Raw genomic sequence first — 16,301 nt, 5'->3', positions numbered from 1 at the left:
CTTTTAAAGACAAATTTAATCATATTGTAAAATGACTTAGAAGGACTAAGGAAAAAGAAAGAGGAAAAAAAAAAACGCAGACTTCTCAGTTCTCAAGTAACCCTATCGTTTGACAGAGAGAAAAACACACAAGAATACGACTCCTTACTCATGAGAAGGTGAAGAAGGCATTTCAGTGCTCAGAACTCAATTCTCAAATAATTTTCTTCTCTTTTCTATTCATTCAGTCAAATTGTTTATGAAGAAGAAAACAACAGAATGGATGTTGAAGAGCACGATTTTATTGCAAAGTTCAATAGATTTCTGGTCGTTGGATAACTCTGGAGAAAAAGTTTATTTACAATAGTAGAAAGCTAAGAGCATAAATGTGATTATATTCACAGAATCCATATTTACAAAAATAAAAATAAAAATTACTACAAAAAACTGTTTTAGTTCAGTAAACATGAGAGACAGAGACAGAGATGGAGTGTAAGAGATGGAAAATAAGATAGAATAAAAATGAGAGAGAGATGTGTGGGCCGTGAGAGAGAGAGAGAAGACATGAGCATAGAGAATAAAGGAGAGAGGAAATGAGATAATAATTAAAATGATATTTTAGAAATATTGATGGGTGTAAAAATAGGATTGTATTTTTTAAAATTTATATATAAATAAACTAGCAACTTAGATTTTAATCATAAGATCCGTCACAATTTTAAATAAAAAATGGGCTTCGGATTTTGACCACCTCTAAATGGGTCAGCTCATACCCACTAGGTCACAAGAAGCCATCACAAATTCACAATTCTCCCCAAGGCTACTATTTTCTCTATAGATATAGCAATTGCATCTGCCCCGAAGAAAAAGCTACGGCACTCGCGCATAATTGTCTTCTTCAGCAACATCATTGACATCCTTGTTGGTACAAGAAAAATGGTAAGGCATATGGCAAGTCAAGAAGGTTACACGTGGTACATGCAACCAATCGGTGAGTCACAGGAGAGGCTAAAGAGTCGAGACTGCAAAATCTTCTTCAATGTTGTGCAATTTACTTTGCAGATTGAGTAAGTTCTCTCTCTCATTTTATCTCTCATAATTGCTTGCTTGTTGTTATACTGAATGTAAGCTCGTTCTATGCAAATATGCAGATACTGTTTTGGCAAAAGAAAATGGTGCAGATATAGCTCCTGACATACAGGCAATGTAATGTAGCAGACAAGCATCTTTTCAGGTTTTTGATTCGAACGATTCGTCTTCTCTTCTGTAGGCAAATTAATAACAGTTTTAAGTGCTCTCATTTTTGTGTTCTGAGAATGACATATAATTCACACATGCACAACACCAATTCATTCATACCACTAAGATAGTATATACAATCTGCACAACCACTTTGGTAGAAGATTATGATAAAGAAAAAATATGACAGGTACAAAAATCCTATCTGGTACTCTAGTTGCACGACCATTTCACACTAGAATAATTATAACTGCTTCAAAAATATCTATCCATCTAGTAGTATGCAGATCAAAAAGTTCATATAGAGACACTGTTGGGAATTCCTCTCCCAGTGAGTCCACCCTCTCTCTTTGTGTCCGAGGTGCTAGGATACAGCAATGTATAAGGCATCTTGACAGGCCCAACTCTGTTCTTGTATTTCTCATCCTTGTTCCTTTTGTCAATTCTCTTTTCAATTTCCATCAGTGTCTCTCCGAATTTCTTAAATGCTGCTCGGGGCTTACCATCCGAAATCCACTCAGGATTATCTGTTTGCCCAAGATAAACCTCATCAGTTGAGTGTCGGGATAGAATCTCTATCAGAGATATACCGAGGAGAGTGTTGAATTGGGATGTTATTGTTTTGAGGAAGGCTAAGTCAGGGTTTGACTCAAGCTCAGCGTATTCATCAGTGCCTGCCTCAGGCATGAAACGGCGGCTTACAGTTGGGCGGTTAGGGAGGAAGCCAGCATAAGGATATTGCCCAAAATTAACAGCTGCATGGAGGGCAGAAGCCACCCATATGATTATGGTACATGATTGGATAAGTTCGTCTCTTGTTTGCATCTTAGGCCACCATAGCTCTTTCTTCTTGTCGCCATGGCCTTCATTGCGGAGCTCTGTCCACCATGACTTGAGTTCAGTATCACTGTGGACCTCATCGTCTGTTTTGTAGTAGCAAGAGCAATATTCAGTAACCCAAGTTTCAATAGCCGACCATATTTCTAGCCCATCAACAGCAAACGGGTAATCTTCAATCACAAGTCTTAAGCCCTGAAGGCCATTTGGGTCTGGAATTGCCATTCCTCTGAAATCAAACAGAAGGTGGAAAGAAATTCAGTTTGATTGAAGTTGAAATCTATTAATTTGAATTCAGGCTTTCTGGCTCACCTCTTGAGCAAGTCAGCAGGTAATGCCTGCTCAGTGAATACCCAGTTTTTGTAAATAGCGGATGACATTTCCATGGAGAATTTAGCTGGGAAGACTGTTCTCTCAAGCACCCCGCCAGCATTGATGAGGATGTGCCTTGCTAGGGCATTTATGTTCATCGTGTCCCGGAAGTGGGGTTGCAAGAGCTTATGTATTGGGTGAAGCACACTCAACTGTCTATTTGTTGCAATCACAAATGGCTCTATTACAGCATGGGTGTTTAACCTGCAAATAAAATTAGAAGCTTGTAAACTAGAACCAAGCTGCTACCTGATGCTACAATACAGCACTTTCTTTGTTAGGCTTCATACCAGTGGCTGATAAGCTGATGATAGCCAGAATCATTTACAGCAACGTAAGCTTTGGCAAGCTGCCACACTGAATCCTCAATGCGTTTACTGCCTTTTGGTGCTGGAGTGAAAACTTTGCTATCAGCACCGTGATGGTCCCCTTGTGGATGTGGTAAGCTTAACTCAATTGCCAAAGGCTTCAATGTCCCATCTTCTTTCAGGAAGAGGAGAGTTCTGGTGGCGTAGGTCTTCGTGTGTGTTGAGTTTATTCGCCTCAGGTATGGCATTAATGCATCATGATGATCTAATATGAATAGCCTGTTCCATTGCATCGCCTGTACAACAAAGGGCAGAAATGATTACTTATGTTACATGAATTTAATAAATATTAGATTATGATGGTTTAACCCGCAATGGTAGACTGCAAGAAAGTTGAGCATGATTAGTACTTGTTCAACAGTGAGGCCATCCATGTTCTTTTCTATGTGCTCTTCTCTTATTGAACTGTTCTGATTCCCATATACATCAGGTTTTAGCTTGCTGGTCGGGGGAAATTCCTGCCGATAGAATTTCAATGATGTATCGAACAACTTAAATTAGCTGTATGATTATGATAGTCAAATGAATTAGTGAAACTTGTATCTTACTTGGAGGCGGGCAATGTTAACTGGGCTCACCCCTGCCAACATTTCTCTTGCAAACTCTTCATCTGTCCTCCATGCAGATCTATCCTCTGCAATTATATCATGAAACCTTCGTAGTTTAGTGTATAAACATGTTTAAAAATCTAAAAAATTTAGCTTATCTGAAACCAAGTCATAGGGGTAAAGACTTTTACATACTATTAATCACATCAGGCAATGGGAACTTGAGAAATCGCTCGCCATCTGAGCGAACTAGTTCCTTAAACAGCTCCCAAGGGATGCAGTCCCGTATTTTCTTCAGTGTTGGCCCATTTGGTAGCTCGATACATCCATCGTAGAGATTAAATACATCCTCAAAGGTGTCAAACTCATTGATAGTTTTATCACACAAAGATCTCAGCTCTGGAAGCAATACCTGAGCCAGGGATTTCAGGAAATAGGCAATAAAATCCGAAAACTTAACATGGCTAAACCGCTCATCTCTTGGAACATAGATGTTTAGATTTAGTAGTGCCAGTCTGCTCTCAGAATCGGGGTCTGTTACAAGCATAAAGAAAAATTGGTCATTCATTATGAATGTTTTAAGATATCTGAGAACCATTCAATCATAAACAATCTCTGTTCATATTCTATTTATGTTCCTAACCAGTCTTAGTTGGTTTTCGCCCGGTTTTTCCTCTTCTTGGATATGGATACTCCGATCCACCAAGTACAGGGCGTGCATATTCTGGACCATCGTCTGGACTGCCCAGATCATTGTAGGTAGCATAGTCATACACTCTGTCCCACTCCTTCAGCTTGCGTGATCCACTCCCCCGGAGATTCTTGAGTTCTTCTTCCCTGTAAGGGAGTAATAGCGGAGGTGTTTCCAATGGCAGGTAGGCCTAACACAGAAACATGAAGTTTTCGGTTAGTGCATTCACATAAGTTCCTTAACCCAATTATAGCAAAACGTTGGTTTAATTCTCATTTCTGCATTTCAATGAAGAAGAGAGAGACCAAATTTGCTGTAACTTTTTGAAATTGTGGAATTATGGCCCCATAGAAAAAGCCATTGAATATAACCACACGCACATCATAAGTTACAATGTTTTTATATACACAGAAGAAAACTCTACAATTAAAGAAATATGAAGCCAATCCAATAATGAAAAGACCTAGTGCAAATCTAGCTGGAAAAGTAAATTAGAGAATGACTTTTCCACATTAAAAAGTTAATCATATAGATGTTTCGATTTTTCCAGATAAAGTAAGTTTTAGCTTCCAATAAGTACACTCGAAAGAAACAATCATAGCACATCTCACCACATGGGTCGGATAAGATATGATGCTAAAACCAATTCATCATGTTATGAAAGAGATCAAAGCCTTGTTTTTTTTAATCGAAAACTGACAAAGCATGCTGCATGAACTTCAACATTTTATAAAAAATTTAAATTTAAAAAAAAGAACATAAATGGACAATCTCTCTCCCAGATACATGTTATCTTATGGAATTTATGTAAATCAAACTGAACTTACCTTGTTGGGGAAAAATATTCGATTATACTTGTAATACCGTGTAGGGTATATCCAGGAATTGCAGATGAAATGGAGTCGACCGTGCTCCGGAACGTTTTCTAATGTGATTGTCTTGAGGTAGAATTGGCTGTGGTGATGGTTCTTAACCAGCAAAGCTTCAGGAACTCCCATGGAGTTTTCCCAGTCCATGGAAACGGTGAAAGTAGTTTCTCCCGCCGTCGCTGATGTAATGGTTGTAAGCCATTTCTCCAGGTATGCTACCTTTCCAAGCCTCCCTCTTGATATCAACCCATTTTCTGCAAATGATCAATAAACATTTTTTGACCTTTGTCAAAATTGAAGTCATGGGTTGTTGCAAAAACTTGAACAAAAGAAGTTTAGCAAATGTTAGAGAAGCTGACCTGCAGGTTCAGGCTGGCTTTTACTGATGAGTTGCATGGAAACACCTTTGCCCAAGAGCTCAAAGATTCTATCAGTGAATGAGGCTCTGATATCAGTGAAGTCCATTACATTCTTCTTCATCAACACCACTTCTCCTCTGATTTTACTGCTCCCTCCTCCACTCACCACCATGTTGTTATTATTTGGCTTCTCTTTGTTCTTCAGACAAAATGCTTCCATCACTTTCCCCATGAGAGAGCTCTCAGCAGTTGAAGAAGATCTGCAACTACAAATTGAGATACCCAATGCTCAACATGAATATTAATGGTATATATAAAGCCAAATTTGAGAAAGATGATGAGAATGAGAGCAAATTTTTGTATTGGTGCTCTCTGCTTTCATTGTGTTTCTAATGGTTGTTAATAATTCCCTGCATTTTTGACTTGGAAGTGACAACTAATAGTGGGGTCCTGATGGAATTTTCAAACTTTATCTCTTTATTAGTAGATAATTAAAGAACAAGATTCGATCTTGGCAAACCCAATTCGCTATCATTTTTTTTTTAATCAGTACATATAATTGTAAAACGTATTTGATTTTTGTTTCTTTGGTAATACAATATATGCATGTTGGTATATTTAATGTATTTTCTTTTTGGTCAGAATATATTTAATGAACTTTGTTCCTCGTGTGAATTATTTTAGTTCACATTAACATTCACACTAACCGTTGATTTAGGTCTGACATGTCCCGTTGGACTTCCAAAAACTTTTTTTTTTTCTTTCTTTGTTTGATGATGCCCCGTCAATCGATGGATGCTTCCTAGGGGTCTTGTAGTATGGTCTATATTATATACTAATTAAATTTATTATTCTTAAGAAGGGTTGTTAATTTTTCAATTCAATAATATTATATGGGATGTGGGCTGTCGACAAATGTTTAGGCATTGATATGAGAGGGCGTGTTGAGGGGTATAATCCGGTCGTTCAATAATAACTCGCTTGTTCTAATTCCTCATTACAGTCTCTCTGGCTCATATGAGGGATGCTGTAATCAAAGATGTAATCAACTACGTGGTCAGTTTAGGCATTCTGAAATTGCAAAGACACAGTATAGGGATTGTTGTGTCTTTAAAAAATGTTGTACCTTTTCTTTTCGACACATATATATTGAATTTAGAAACAAGTGACAAGTGAGGATCAATTGTACCAGTTAGATCACGTGGAGTTAAAAGCATGCCTGTCTTTTGGTTGGGCAGTAAAAGTAATAATCATCTATCAACTCAGATTGCGAAACTTACCAAAATGTAATGTTATGCTTGAAATTCATCATGTCTGGTCCCATGATATGTTAATTAGGTGCGACCCCACAAAAGGGCAATGGCCAGTTATTTATTTTTTTTTTTTTCTCTCTTTTTTTGGGCTACTGTTGGCCAAAATGGCCACTTCTTCTCGTGCCTAGTCCACTTTCATTTTACTGTAACACTTCGTCAAGGAACGAAGCAGAGATTTTCATACTTAAAAATTGAGCGAATTTGTGGATTTTCATAATCAAGCGGCTTAATTTATGTCTTTGAAAAGTTCTGGTGTTGCATTTCCTTCTTTATTCATTTTTTAAAAAACAATTTCCATCTTTAAAAATCGAGCGAATTTGTTGACCGATTATTCTCCTTAATCCAAGCGTAAACATATCAATTATTAGTCTTTGACTTATGTGCTTATAATTTCACAACTCATCCTTTTTTCATTTTAGAAATTAAAGAATACTACGATATAATGGTACATCTTGTACATGTGTTCATACGGCTTCATGCACCTTTCATGAAGATAGATGCATGAATAGAATTCAATAGTTTTTGGCTGAAATTTAGGGAGCTTTTTCATTATCAAGATTTTGATAACTTTTTATATAATTTTGAATTAACTGTTTATCCTTCTACCTACCAGTTGTCTTGTCGATAATGTAAGCAATAATATATATAATTATATTATGAACTTTATTAACCAATTTTCAGCTTGTCAACGTAATAGACCAAATATTTAAAATAAATTTACATTGTCAAAGTGTAACGTATATACCAAATGGGACTATGAAGTTAGTCCGTGGAGTTGTTTTGTTCCCTCCTTTTCTTGTTGGCCATGGAAGGAAGGAATCAAATGCAAAGTAACCAAAATGAAGAAACCTGAAAACCAATCAAATTTTGCCCCTCATCTCCTCCGACCGAAAGAGAAAGCACCGGCCTCACGCTCACCTCACCACATGCCCCTCAAAGGAAGGAAAAAAAGAAGGAAAAAAAAAAGAGAGAGAAAATTTTCTCATTGGAATTTAACATATTCCCTAGAATGCTATGATCACCGAGCTCATACTAAGCATCATAAACCAACATTACATGAGTATTTATTTAATATTGCGCCATTAACATTAATAATATGCTTGCCTAATTCTCTTGATCATTGTTGTCCCCACTTTGTAGTTATCCTTTTATCGCTTTTGTCTCAAACAAAAACTTGGTATTGTTATCAATCGTGACTCTTATGATTAAACAATTTTAGGTCGATGACAACGTTTTACTTAAGTTTGAAGAGCTGACAAGATGTGCATTGAAGAAAGTCACACTGCCACCACCATACCATAATGACATTAAAGTATCGAACTGATCATAAATACGTATCGTCCTTACATTCATGTGGGCGAAACGTAACATGTAGAAGAGATGAAAGTAGGTAGGGTTGAACAAGCGCGCACAAATTTTTTATAAAGGAGAATTCTATTGATATGTCACTATGAGCATCTAACACAAAACAAATTGGGAAATAGGTAGAGATGCTCTCAATAATATTTAAACAATTAGGCAAAAACATTAATTCCCCAACTAATAAAATACACACTCTGATGAACAATCCCAAAGTTAAATGGGCTGAGCTAGGCCTTTGTAGTACAAAGGACACACACTAAGTTGAGGCCTGCAAAGAAGATTAGGCCTGGACATCACATTTGCTTGACCCATACAGAAATAACAACAATTCGATTTGGTACCTTTGTTAATCTTAAAATACTCGCTATAAAACAAAACCCAAAAAGAAAAGAAAGAAATACTTATCAGTCACGTGGATCCAAATATTCATAATAAATTACCCATCTGCTTTTGATTTGTTGACCAAAAGAAACGTGGAACTTGACTTGTAATCTGACCTTAGTTTTTGATTTGAGTTTATGCATAATTTATGTCATCACATCACAACCTAACAACTGGATTATTTTAAGTCAAAGATACATGAAAATTATAAATTATGTAGCATACCATAGGGACTGCAATTTTGTTATTGCCCTAAATCTCTCTCTCTCTGACCTCTCTCTTTCTATAACGCCATTTCTTTGACCTTTCTTTAAGCTTCACCTACAGAATGACCAAGAGGGAAAGGCATGTGCTGATCAATAAAAGAATACCAAAGCCTGATTTATTCACTGGTTTGAACTTAAAAAATTATAATTTTTTTAAACTGTATCGGATGTTGCCTTACAACGCCAAATAAAAAGAAGTTTATATGAAAAATTATTGTATGATACTGGAATATGGAATATGCTAATTAATAGCATATATATGCTTATGCATGCACAACTAGCATGATACGATTAACATGTTAGAAGAAGGAACAACTTAAATAGCTATATGTATGTAGCATATAACAAAATGGGATATTCCCATGGACAAGCATCTTTATCCCTTGCTTCTAAAGCTACAAAGTGCCTAGGCGTACACGCAATGCTTGTCCTTTATACAAGACCATATGCGATATGATACCACTAATTCACAAAACTAAGTCCATATCGATCGCAAAAATTGATTACTTCTTTTCTATTATTATTATTATTATTTTGTAAACTTTTCGTATTAAGAGGGACGATAATATATTGAATTTACACACACACAACAAGAATGCTAGAGCACGAATCATGGACCTTTTCGTGAACCGTGGACCTTCGCAGTGTTTTTTTTAATAAGAAACAATTGGGCATTAAATTGTTTTAACTTTCAAGTCAGAAATAACAAATGCAACGACTTTCTAAATCATGGTACAATTCTTTTTTAGCAAAAAAAAAGAAAAGAAAAGGTGAGTATAAATTTATTTCTTAAAAAAAAAATTTAGCCAAAAAAAACATGTTAGATGGTGTGGCTCTAAAAATGGGTGAAATGAACTTTCAGTAAGTTGGTTCTCGCCTTCACTGAAAGGCACGGCAAATAAGGTTATAGCTATAAATAAATAAACAAAATAGGCAATTGCAACATAATTATGGAGTGTTTTTATTGAGTTATATTATCCTAGAATGGAAACAGCCAACCATCTTTTTATTATTTCTTTTGCCTTTTGGCTTGAAATGGCTAATATACAAGTAATCTGTAAACGTATGCATAATGCGTGTCTTGATATTCTCTTGTGCCATTTATTTATGTCACTCCGACTTTGCTACAGAAGTTGTACTTTGACAGTCTTTGACTGTTGGAAATAATTTTATAGTGGAATATTACAAAATAAAACAAAGATTAAGAGAGAAATGATACATCATGTATTAATCTATAGTTTAAGATATAGAGGAAATTAGAGGAAAAAATTACAAATCGTAAGCACTTAGTGCTTAGTCCAATTAGTTAAATTTCAAAGAGACGGGTCAACGGCCCACTATTAGCAACGCCGATATTGTCCCCTAACTTAACCATATACAAAGCCAAGTAGGTGTGATATTTTATCACAAAAAGCCTCGGTGATATTAGTAGTGGAACCATTTATTATATGTTATATTTTATTTAGTCAAGTTTTTGATGTGTGACTTTATATTCTTCAACACAATTGAGATTAAAGAGTGCAAATTAAAAAATGAATAGTGAACTAGAAGTTTAAAAGAACAAAAGGAAAAGATGAAAAAGATAGTTTTAGGGCAACTATTGTGAAATAAACTAGCATATATGTAAGTTATAAAAATATATATATTATTAATTTTCAAAGTCGATGTTGCTAATAAAGGATACAAAATCATTCTAGTGACACTGAAAGATCACATCATAAAATAAGCTTTTGTTGATGTTGTTGAAAGATCATTGTAACGTGGGGATGTCATTACTAACTAAAAGTCAAGTTAAATTCTACACACTTATTTTAGTTTGGATTGAAATACTAAAAAAACTAATTTGAACATATGAACTAATAAGAGTATTAAGTATTTTACGGCCAATCTTTTCATGATAAACTTAGTTAACAAAGAAAAGGCAAAAGAAATAAACTTTTCTTCACCAATTTGAAGGATACATCCTTATTAATTAGCAAACTTAAGAAGAAAAAGAAACTTTTTTGCTAATGAAGAAAACAAAAAGGATAGTAATAAGTTGTATATATTATTGTCGTTGATGAAAAATAAATATAAAAAAAGCTTCAGTTATATATATGCACAAACCAAATAACACGCGCACATTCATATATGAAATAAGATATAAAAGCTCCACTTCACGCGAACTTCTGGGGATTTTTGGTTTCTCCATCTCTCTCTATTTTTGGGTCCTTTAGATCTGAAATTTTGATTCAACTGTTTGATCCAGTTTCAGACTTTCAAGCACTGGGTTCACTCCAATCTCTTATTCTCTTACAACCCTTTTTTTATTTATTTTTAAATAAAAAAAGGAAGATTAACATATATGAAAATTTCATATTATTCATGAATAAAAGAGGGAGCTTTTGATTGTGGCATGTGAGCCTCCTCTAATGGGGTCCCGTAAACAAGCAAATTCTTCTTCTTCGTCATCACCTTCGTCCTCTCAGCGCACGGAAATTTCGATCTCAGGCAAGTTATTCAATTTCTCTAATTTTCTCATTCATTATGCTTTTTTGTTTTATGCTGGAATTTCTGAATCTGTAATTGATTTCGTTTTAAGTCTGAAGTTCATGTTGATTGATTTTTTGAGTTTTCATTCATTCAGAACTTAAATGAATTGAACTTAGGTCTCAAAGTTTTGGATATTCTGGAGAAAAGCAGAATTTTTGGTTTATTAATGGAGGTGGGGGTTAGGTGATAGAAAAATTCATTTAGTGGTTTCCATATAGAACAATGAAGTAGAACATTATAGGCCAACAGGGCCTCAAGCAAACACTTCTATTAGGCGAAATAGGATCTGAACTATGTAGATTAATGTCCTAAGCTATGCAGGTACTGGATTCAAAACAATGAGAATGCTATTGATGCTTATCACGAATTGGGTTGGGTATTGCTCGTTTTCTTGTGCAGTCATGCTTGACAGACTGCAATTCTATTGGTTCTGGACTTAACGGATTTTGAGAGTGTGTTTAGTTTAGTAGGACGATGAAAACATAAGATACCAATGTTCGTTTTAGTTTAGATGAGCGAAATTGTTTGGTACATGTTTTTCTGTGATCTTTCAGTTAAAAAGCTTCCATCTTGGAGATATAAACATGGTCATTCAACTTGTATACTTGCACCACTTGTTAATGTTACAGTTGTTATCTCTCTTTCTCATAAATTTTGAAACTTTCTTTTTATAGAGAACATAGAACTTCATTCTGAAAAATACTATTTTGCCCGCGCCCCCTCCCTTTTTTCTTTGTGCACGCTTTGTCAAAAAAGCTTCAATATTATCTGAGATTAGTAGTAAATAAGATTAGAAAGAAAAAGGAATCAACTCTCCATCATCACTCTCTAAAGGAAGCTGAAAGGTCCTTTCCGTCTTAAATGCTTTTGCTGATTAAATTGCATATTGTTTCAGGGCTCAGTGAGAAGCATCAAGAGGAACTAGAAAACTTGACACTAACAACACAACCCTTCAGAACATTGAAGTTTTTCATTTTGGCTGTAATTCAATATGTGAAGCGTTCAATATCGTATCTGTTGGCAAAAGGTGGTTGGCTTATGCTTTTGAGTACCGTCGTAGCGTCATTTGGAGTTCTTCTAGTGACCATTGATGGCCCTCATGAGAAGGTATTTTATGTGTAGATTATATTAGTGATATCATATTTGATAAGGTGCTATGTTCTTAAGATGGACCCCAAAGATCTTTCTGGCTGAAATTATGTTCATTTCTTTTAGGGTTGTTTATTTAATGGTAATTATATTGCTTCCTGATAGGATGCGAATCTAGGGTTAACTGTTAACTAAACCCTTTCTTACTTGAAGGATACTTATTTTTATGAACCAACAACAAATCTCTACCTCCAATTTGGTTAACTAAATGATTTTTAATTTTTTATTCGTAGCATCACTTCACAAAACTGATGCTTAATTTTTTTAAGTATTCAAATATTTTTAAAAATATTTAAAGGCTGTGAAAAATCTTAAAGCTCATTACTTTGTGTGGTGAGGATGTTAATGCCCAGGAACATTTTATTCATACCCTTCTGATGGTTAACCGTGATGTTTCTTACTGGTGTTGGCATTTAATCTTATTTGTTTTGTTTAAATGCTAAAAGTTGATGGAATGATTCTGCAGCATGTTGAGGAACTTCTCAAATATTTCCAGTTCGGGCTATGGTGGGTGGCACTTGGAGTTGCATCATCAATTGGTCTTGGTAAGCAATATGAAAATTATGAATCATTGTTTTTGTATAAGGCTTTCTGATGGTGCAAGTAATTAAAACATGGAAAAAGTATGGAACAAGAAAGAGCATCTCTTCTGTATCTGTTTTTAAATATTCAACAACATCTTTCGTTGTATATATTGATGTAACCTCCCTGATATTGAATGGAAGCATAATATTGTCTTCTTTTGCTTATTTTTCCTTCAGGATCTGGTTTGCACACGTTTGTCCTATATCTGGGTCCTCATATTGCCTTCTTTACTTTAAAGGCGATGCAGTGTGGTCGAGTTGATTTAAAAAGTGCTCCCTATGATACAATACAGCTAAAAAGAGGTCCTTCTTGGCTTGGGAAAGACTGCTCTGAATTTGGGCCCCCATTGTTTCCATCATTACATGGTTTGCGGGTTCCACTTAGCAGCATATTACCTCAGGTCCAGCTAGAGGCTGTTTTGTGGGGTGTTGGGACTGCAATTGGAGAGCTTCCTCCATATTTTATCTCAAGAGCAGGTAAGCAGAACAAGTTGTAGGTTGATAAACTGTCCTACAACCAAGATTTTTGTGCTAAGTTTTTTTTTATAATGAAAACTGGATGAAGATCCATTTTGCATGTACGAGGATGTCATACAGGCAAAATGGACTGAAGGGATGGAGGACACTATTCATCCAATGATCTATGTGATTTATGCATCTAATTCTGGTCTGCTTTTGGTTTACTGCTTAATGTAGCAAGCTTATCTGGCAACAAAGTGGATGGCATGGAAGAATTGGATGCCCCCTCAGATGAAGGAACAGGATTCATAGCTACTCATCTAAACCGAGTCAAACGCTGGCTTCTATCACACTCACAACAGTTGAACTTCTTTACGATCTTAGTGCTTGCTTCGGTTAGTTTGAACATCTTTCTTCTTCATTACTAGAGTGGCTTTCATAAATTATACCTTTTTGTTTCATCGGAGTGACCTTTTATTCTTTGCCATATGATTTCTATTGTTTCCTCTTCATTACAGATAATTGGTGTTTCTTCTGTAATATTACACAAATATTCATGTGCGTGTGTCATGTTGTATGCTAACAGATTAATGATATTTGGATTTCTATTACCATCCAGTAGTTGCATGAATCATCGTTTCTCTTCTAAATCTAACTTCTAAATCTAACTTTTAATTAAAGTTGGTGCTCTAGTATATTTGTACTGTTTAAATTCTAGTTTGATCTTAGAATGCAACAACTGTTATGCTTATCTCAAAATTGCGTACAGTACTGTTTTCATTGTAACCTGCCAGTTAACGTGGATACTTTTCAGGTGCCAAATCCTCTTTTTGACCTGGCTGGCATTATGTGTGGACAATTTGGTATTCCATTCTGGAAATTTTTCCTTGCGACAGTGATTGGAAAGGCAATTATTAAAACTCATCTACAGGTTTGTTAAGTTCCTTTTCTTACACAGTTTTGACCATGTTTTGGTTCCATTTATGCGAACTTGTTCTTAGACCTCTTACTTCGAATAAGATATTTTGATTATATTTTTTGTTTTGGCTTGTCCAAATGTTCCCTATTTGCTTCTGATTCATGGTTTTTGTTTGTTTATTTTCTTTTTATGCAGACGGTCTTCATCATCTCAGTTTGCAACAATCAACTTCTTAATTGGATAGAGAATGAATTGATTTGGTTTTCAGTCTCATTCCTGGTTTTGCTGCTGTCCTGCCTAACCTCATTGCCAAAATTGATGCGGCAAAAGAAAAATATCTCACAGCTTCTTCTGTATCCTCAAATATCAAGGTAACTCAACTGTTGATAAGGCATCCTTGTTGTAAATGGACTTTTAACTTCTTATGGTGTTGATTGATATCAGGTGCTGGATTTATTTCAATTTGTCTAATTTAAAATCCTTGCCAGGTGAAAACGTGGGATTTCTCTTTTGCATCAATTTGGAACACTCTGGTCTGGCTTATGCTATTCAACTTCTTTGTCAAGATTGTGAATGCAACTGCTCAGAGGTATCTGAAGAAGCAGCAGGAAAAGGAGCTTGCTTTGTTGACAAAGAAGTCGTAAAGCATCACACAGCTGCATGATGTTTTGCCATGTCCCTTAAAATGGCGGTACTGCTCTTCTCTCTTTTTTCCTTTTAGAACATCACACAGTCGCATGACGTTCCACCATGTCCCTTAAAACGGCTGTACTGCTCTTCTTTCTTTTTCCTTTTTCTTTTGTTCTTTTATCCTACTCCGTTTTTCTGAAGTAGAAGCAATAGAAATTCCTAGACACAGCTGTTTCGGAAGTCATCATTGGTCTCTCCCCAAAATGCTCTGTGCATGTCCTTGTTAGAAGAAGCTTGTATAGGATCATGAATCTAATGGAGCTCTGTAGACGTTGCAGGTTTATTATGTGTAATTTTGGGGGAGGGAGTCATTACTTAGGGTGGGTTTTTTCACCCCATTGTCAACTAATGTTGAAATTTAGAAATTGGAAATCTTACTATTCTTTGCAATGCAAGACAAGATTACATCTTGGAGATTCTATACATTCCAGTCTTTCATATTCTTTAAATATAAAAATACTTACTTCACCCCATTTCTTCCACAATAATCACTGTTGAATCCACTACAAAAAACATAAGTCCAAACTCAAAATGGCACCACATCAGCTAGATTAGTTACACTTTCATATATGAAAGCATCACTTTTGTTCATCATATAATATTAATGAACAAAGCCTACATAAAATAAAATTTCCAAGTAGTAAATTATGAGAAGCAGTCCAGTCAGCATTGGTATTGAAGTTTGTGTTCACGTTCCCAAGATCATGGTTTGATTCTCATCTTTAGCCCTTCTACTCGATTCCTTAGCCAACAAGTAGATTAAAATACAACCCACAGCACAGGTGTAACACCCATATCACTTAATCTATTGCACTTGGCCATGAATATTAAATTATAATGTTCTTTGGAGAGAGAGAGAGAGAGAGAGAGAGAGGGGGGAGGGCCGGTTTGGGGATAATTTTATCTGAGGAAGCACCAAATATTAAACCTGTAGGCTGTGGGAGATCCAATGTATTATTCTCCTGGACAGCATAACCAAGTCCATCCATGTGTAGAAAATAATTTCTTATTCTTAATATGCATATTTTTATTTTTTTTATTTTTTTTGGGGTTAAGGGGAGGGGGGCAAATGAATGAATGAAATCTTAGAACATGGATTTGACCAGATTTTTGGGGTTGATTGAAGAGAGAGGAGTAATTTATTAGATTTCCCTAATTTTTTAATCAAGGCCTATTGACAATGCATACATGCAACTATTATTGGTTTATTTATTATTTGTTTAAGGTTCCCAAAGTGGAACAAACAATGTGGGGATGATTCTTTTTGTTTTAAAAAATATTATAATTGTATCTTTGTTTGAATTATACAAATATACAGACTCAACTAGTCATCTAACCATTTTCATGCCTTCATTCATTTCTTATTCATTTCTCAATTCTCGAC

General features: G+C 35.4%; 2 protein-coding genes across 2 annotated transcripts; one reads left to right on the top strand and one right to left on the bottom strand.

The window, feature by feature from the left end:
- Positions 1-1,306: 1,306 nt before the first annotated feature.
- On the bottom strand, positions 1,307-5,676 carry LOC103324270 (linoleate 9S-lipoxygenase 5). Its single transcript, XM_008226312.3, has 9 exons — positions 5,263-5,676; positions 4,862-5,157; positions 3,987-4,224; positions 3,539-3,877; positions 3,344-3,429; positions 3,146-3,253; positions 2,718-3,031; positions 2,368-2,631; positions 1,307-2,284 (listed from the first exon to the last, which is right to left on the bottom strand). The coding sequence occupies exons 1-9, from the start codon at positions 5,492-5,494 to the stop codon at positions 1,516-1,518; spliced, it is 2,646 nt and encodes an 881-aa protein (XP_008224534.2). The 5' UTR covers positions 5,495-5,676; the 3' UTR covers positions 1,307-1,515.
- Positions 5,677-10,704: 5,028 nt separating this feature from the next.
- Positions 10,705-15,340, top strand: LOC103324269 (vacuole membrane protein KMS1). Its single transcript, XM_008226310.2, is given in 9 exon segments — positions 10,705-11,074; positions 12,012-12,223; positions 12,732-12,810; positions 13,027-13,326; positions 13,546-13,703; positions 14,123-14,239; positions 14,423-14,486; positions 14,489-14,598; positions 14,716-15,340. Coding segments are annotated over 9 exon segments (1,275 nt in total). The 5' UTR covers positions 10,705-10,995; the 3' UTR covers positions 14,872-15,340.
- The last annotated feature ends 961 nt before the right edge of the window (positions 15,341-16,301 follow it).

The sequence above is a fragment of the Prunus mume genome, linkage group LG2, assembly GCF_029339155.1.
Source record: "Prunus mume cultivar Tortuosa linkage group LG2, ASM2933915v1, whole genome shotgun sequence".
Lineage (NCBI taxonomy): Eukaryota > Viridiplantae > Streptophyta > Magnoliopsida > Rosales > Rosaceae > Prunus > Prunus mume.
This window is presented reverse-complemented; position numbering and strand designations above follow the sequence as displayed.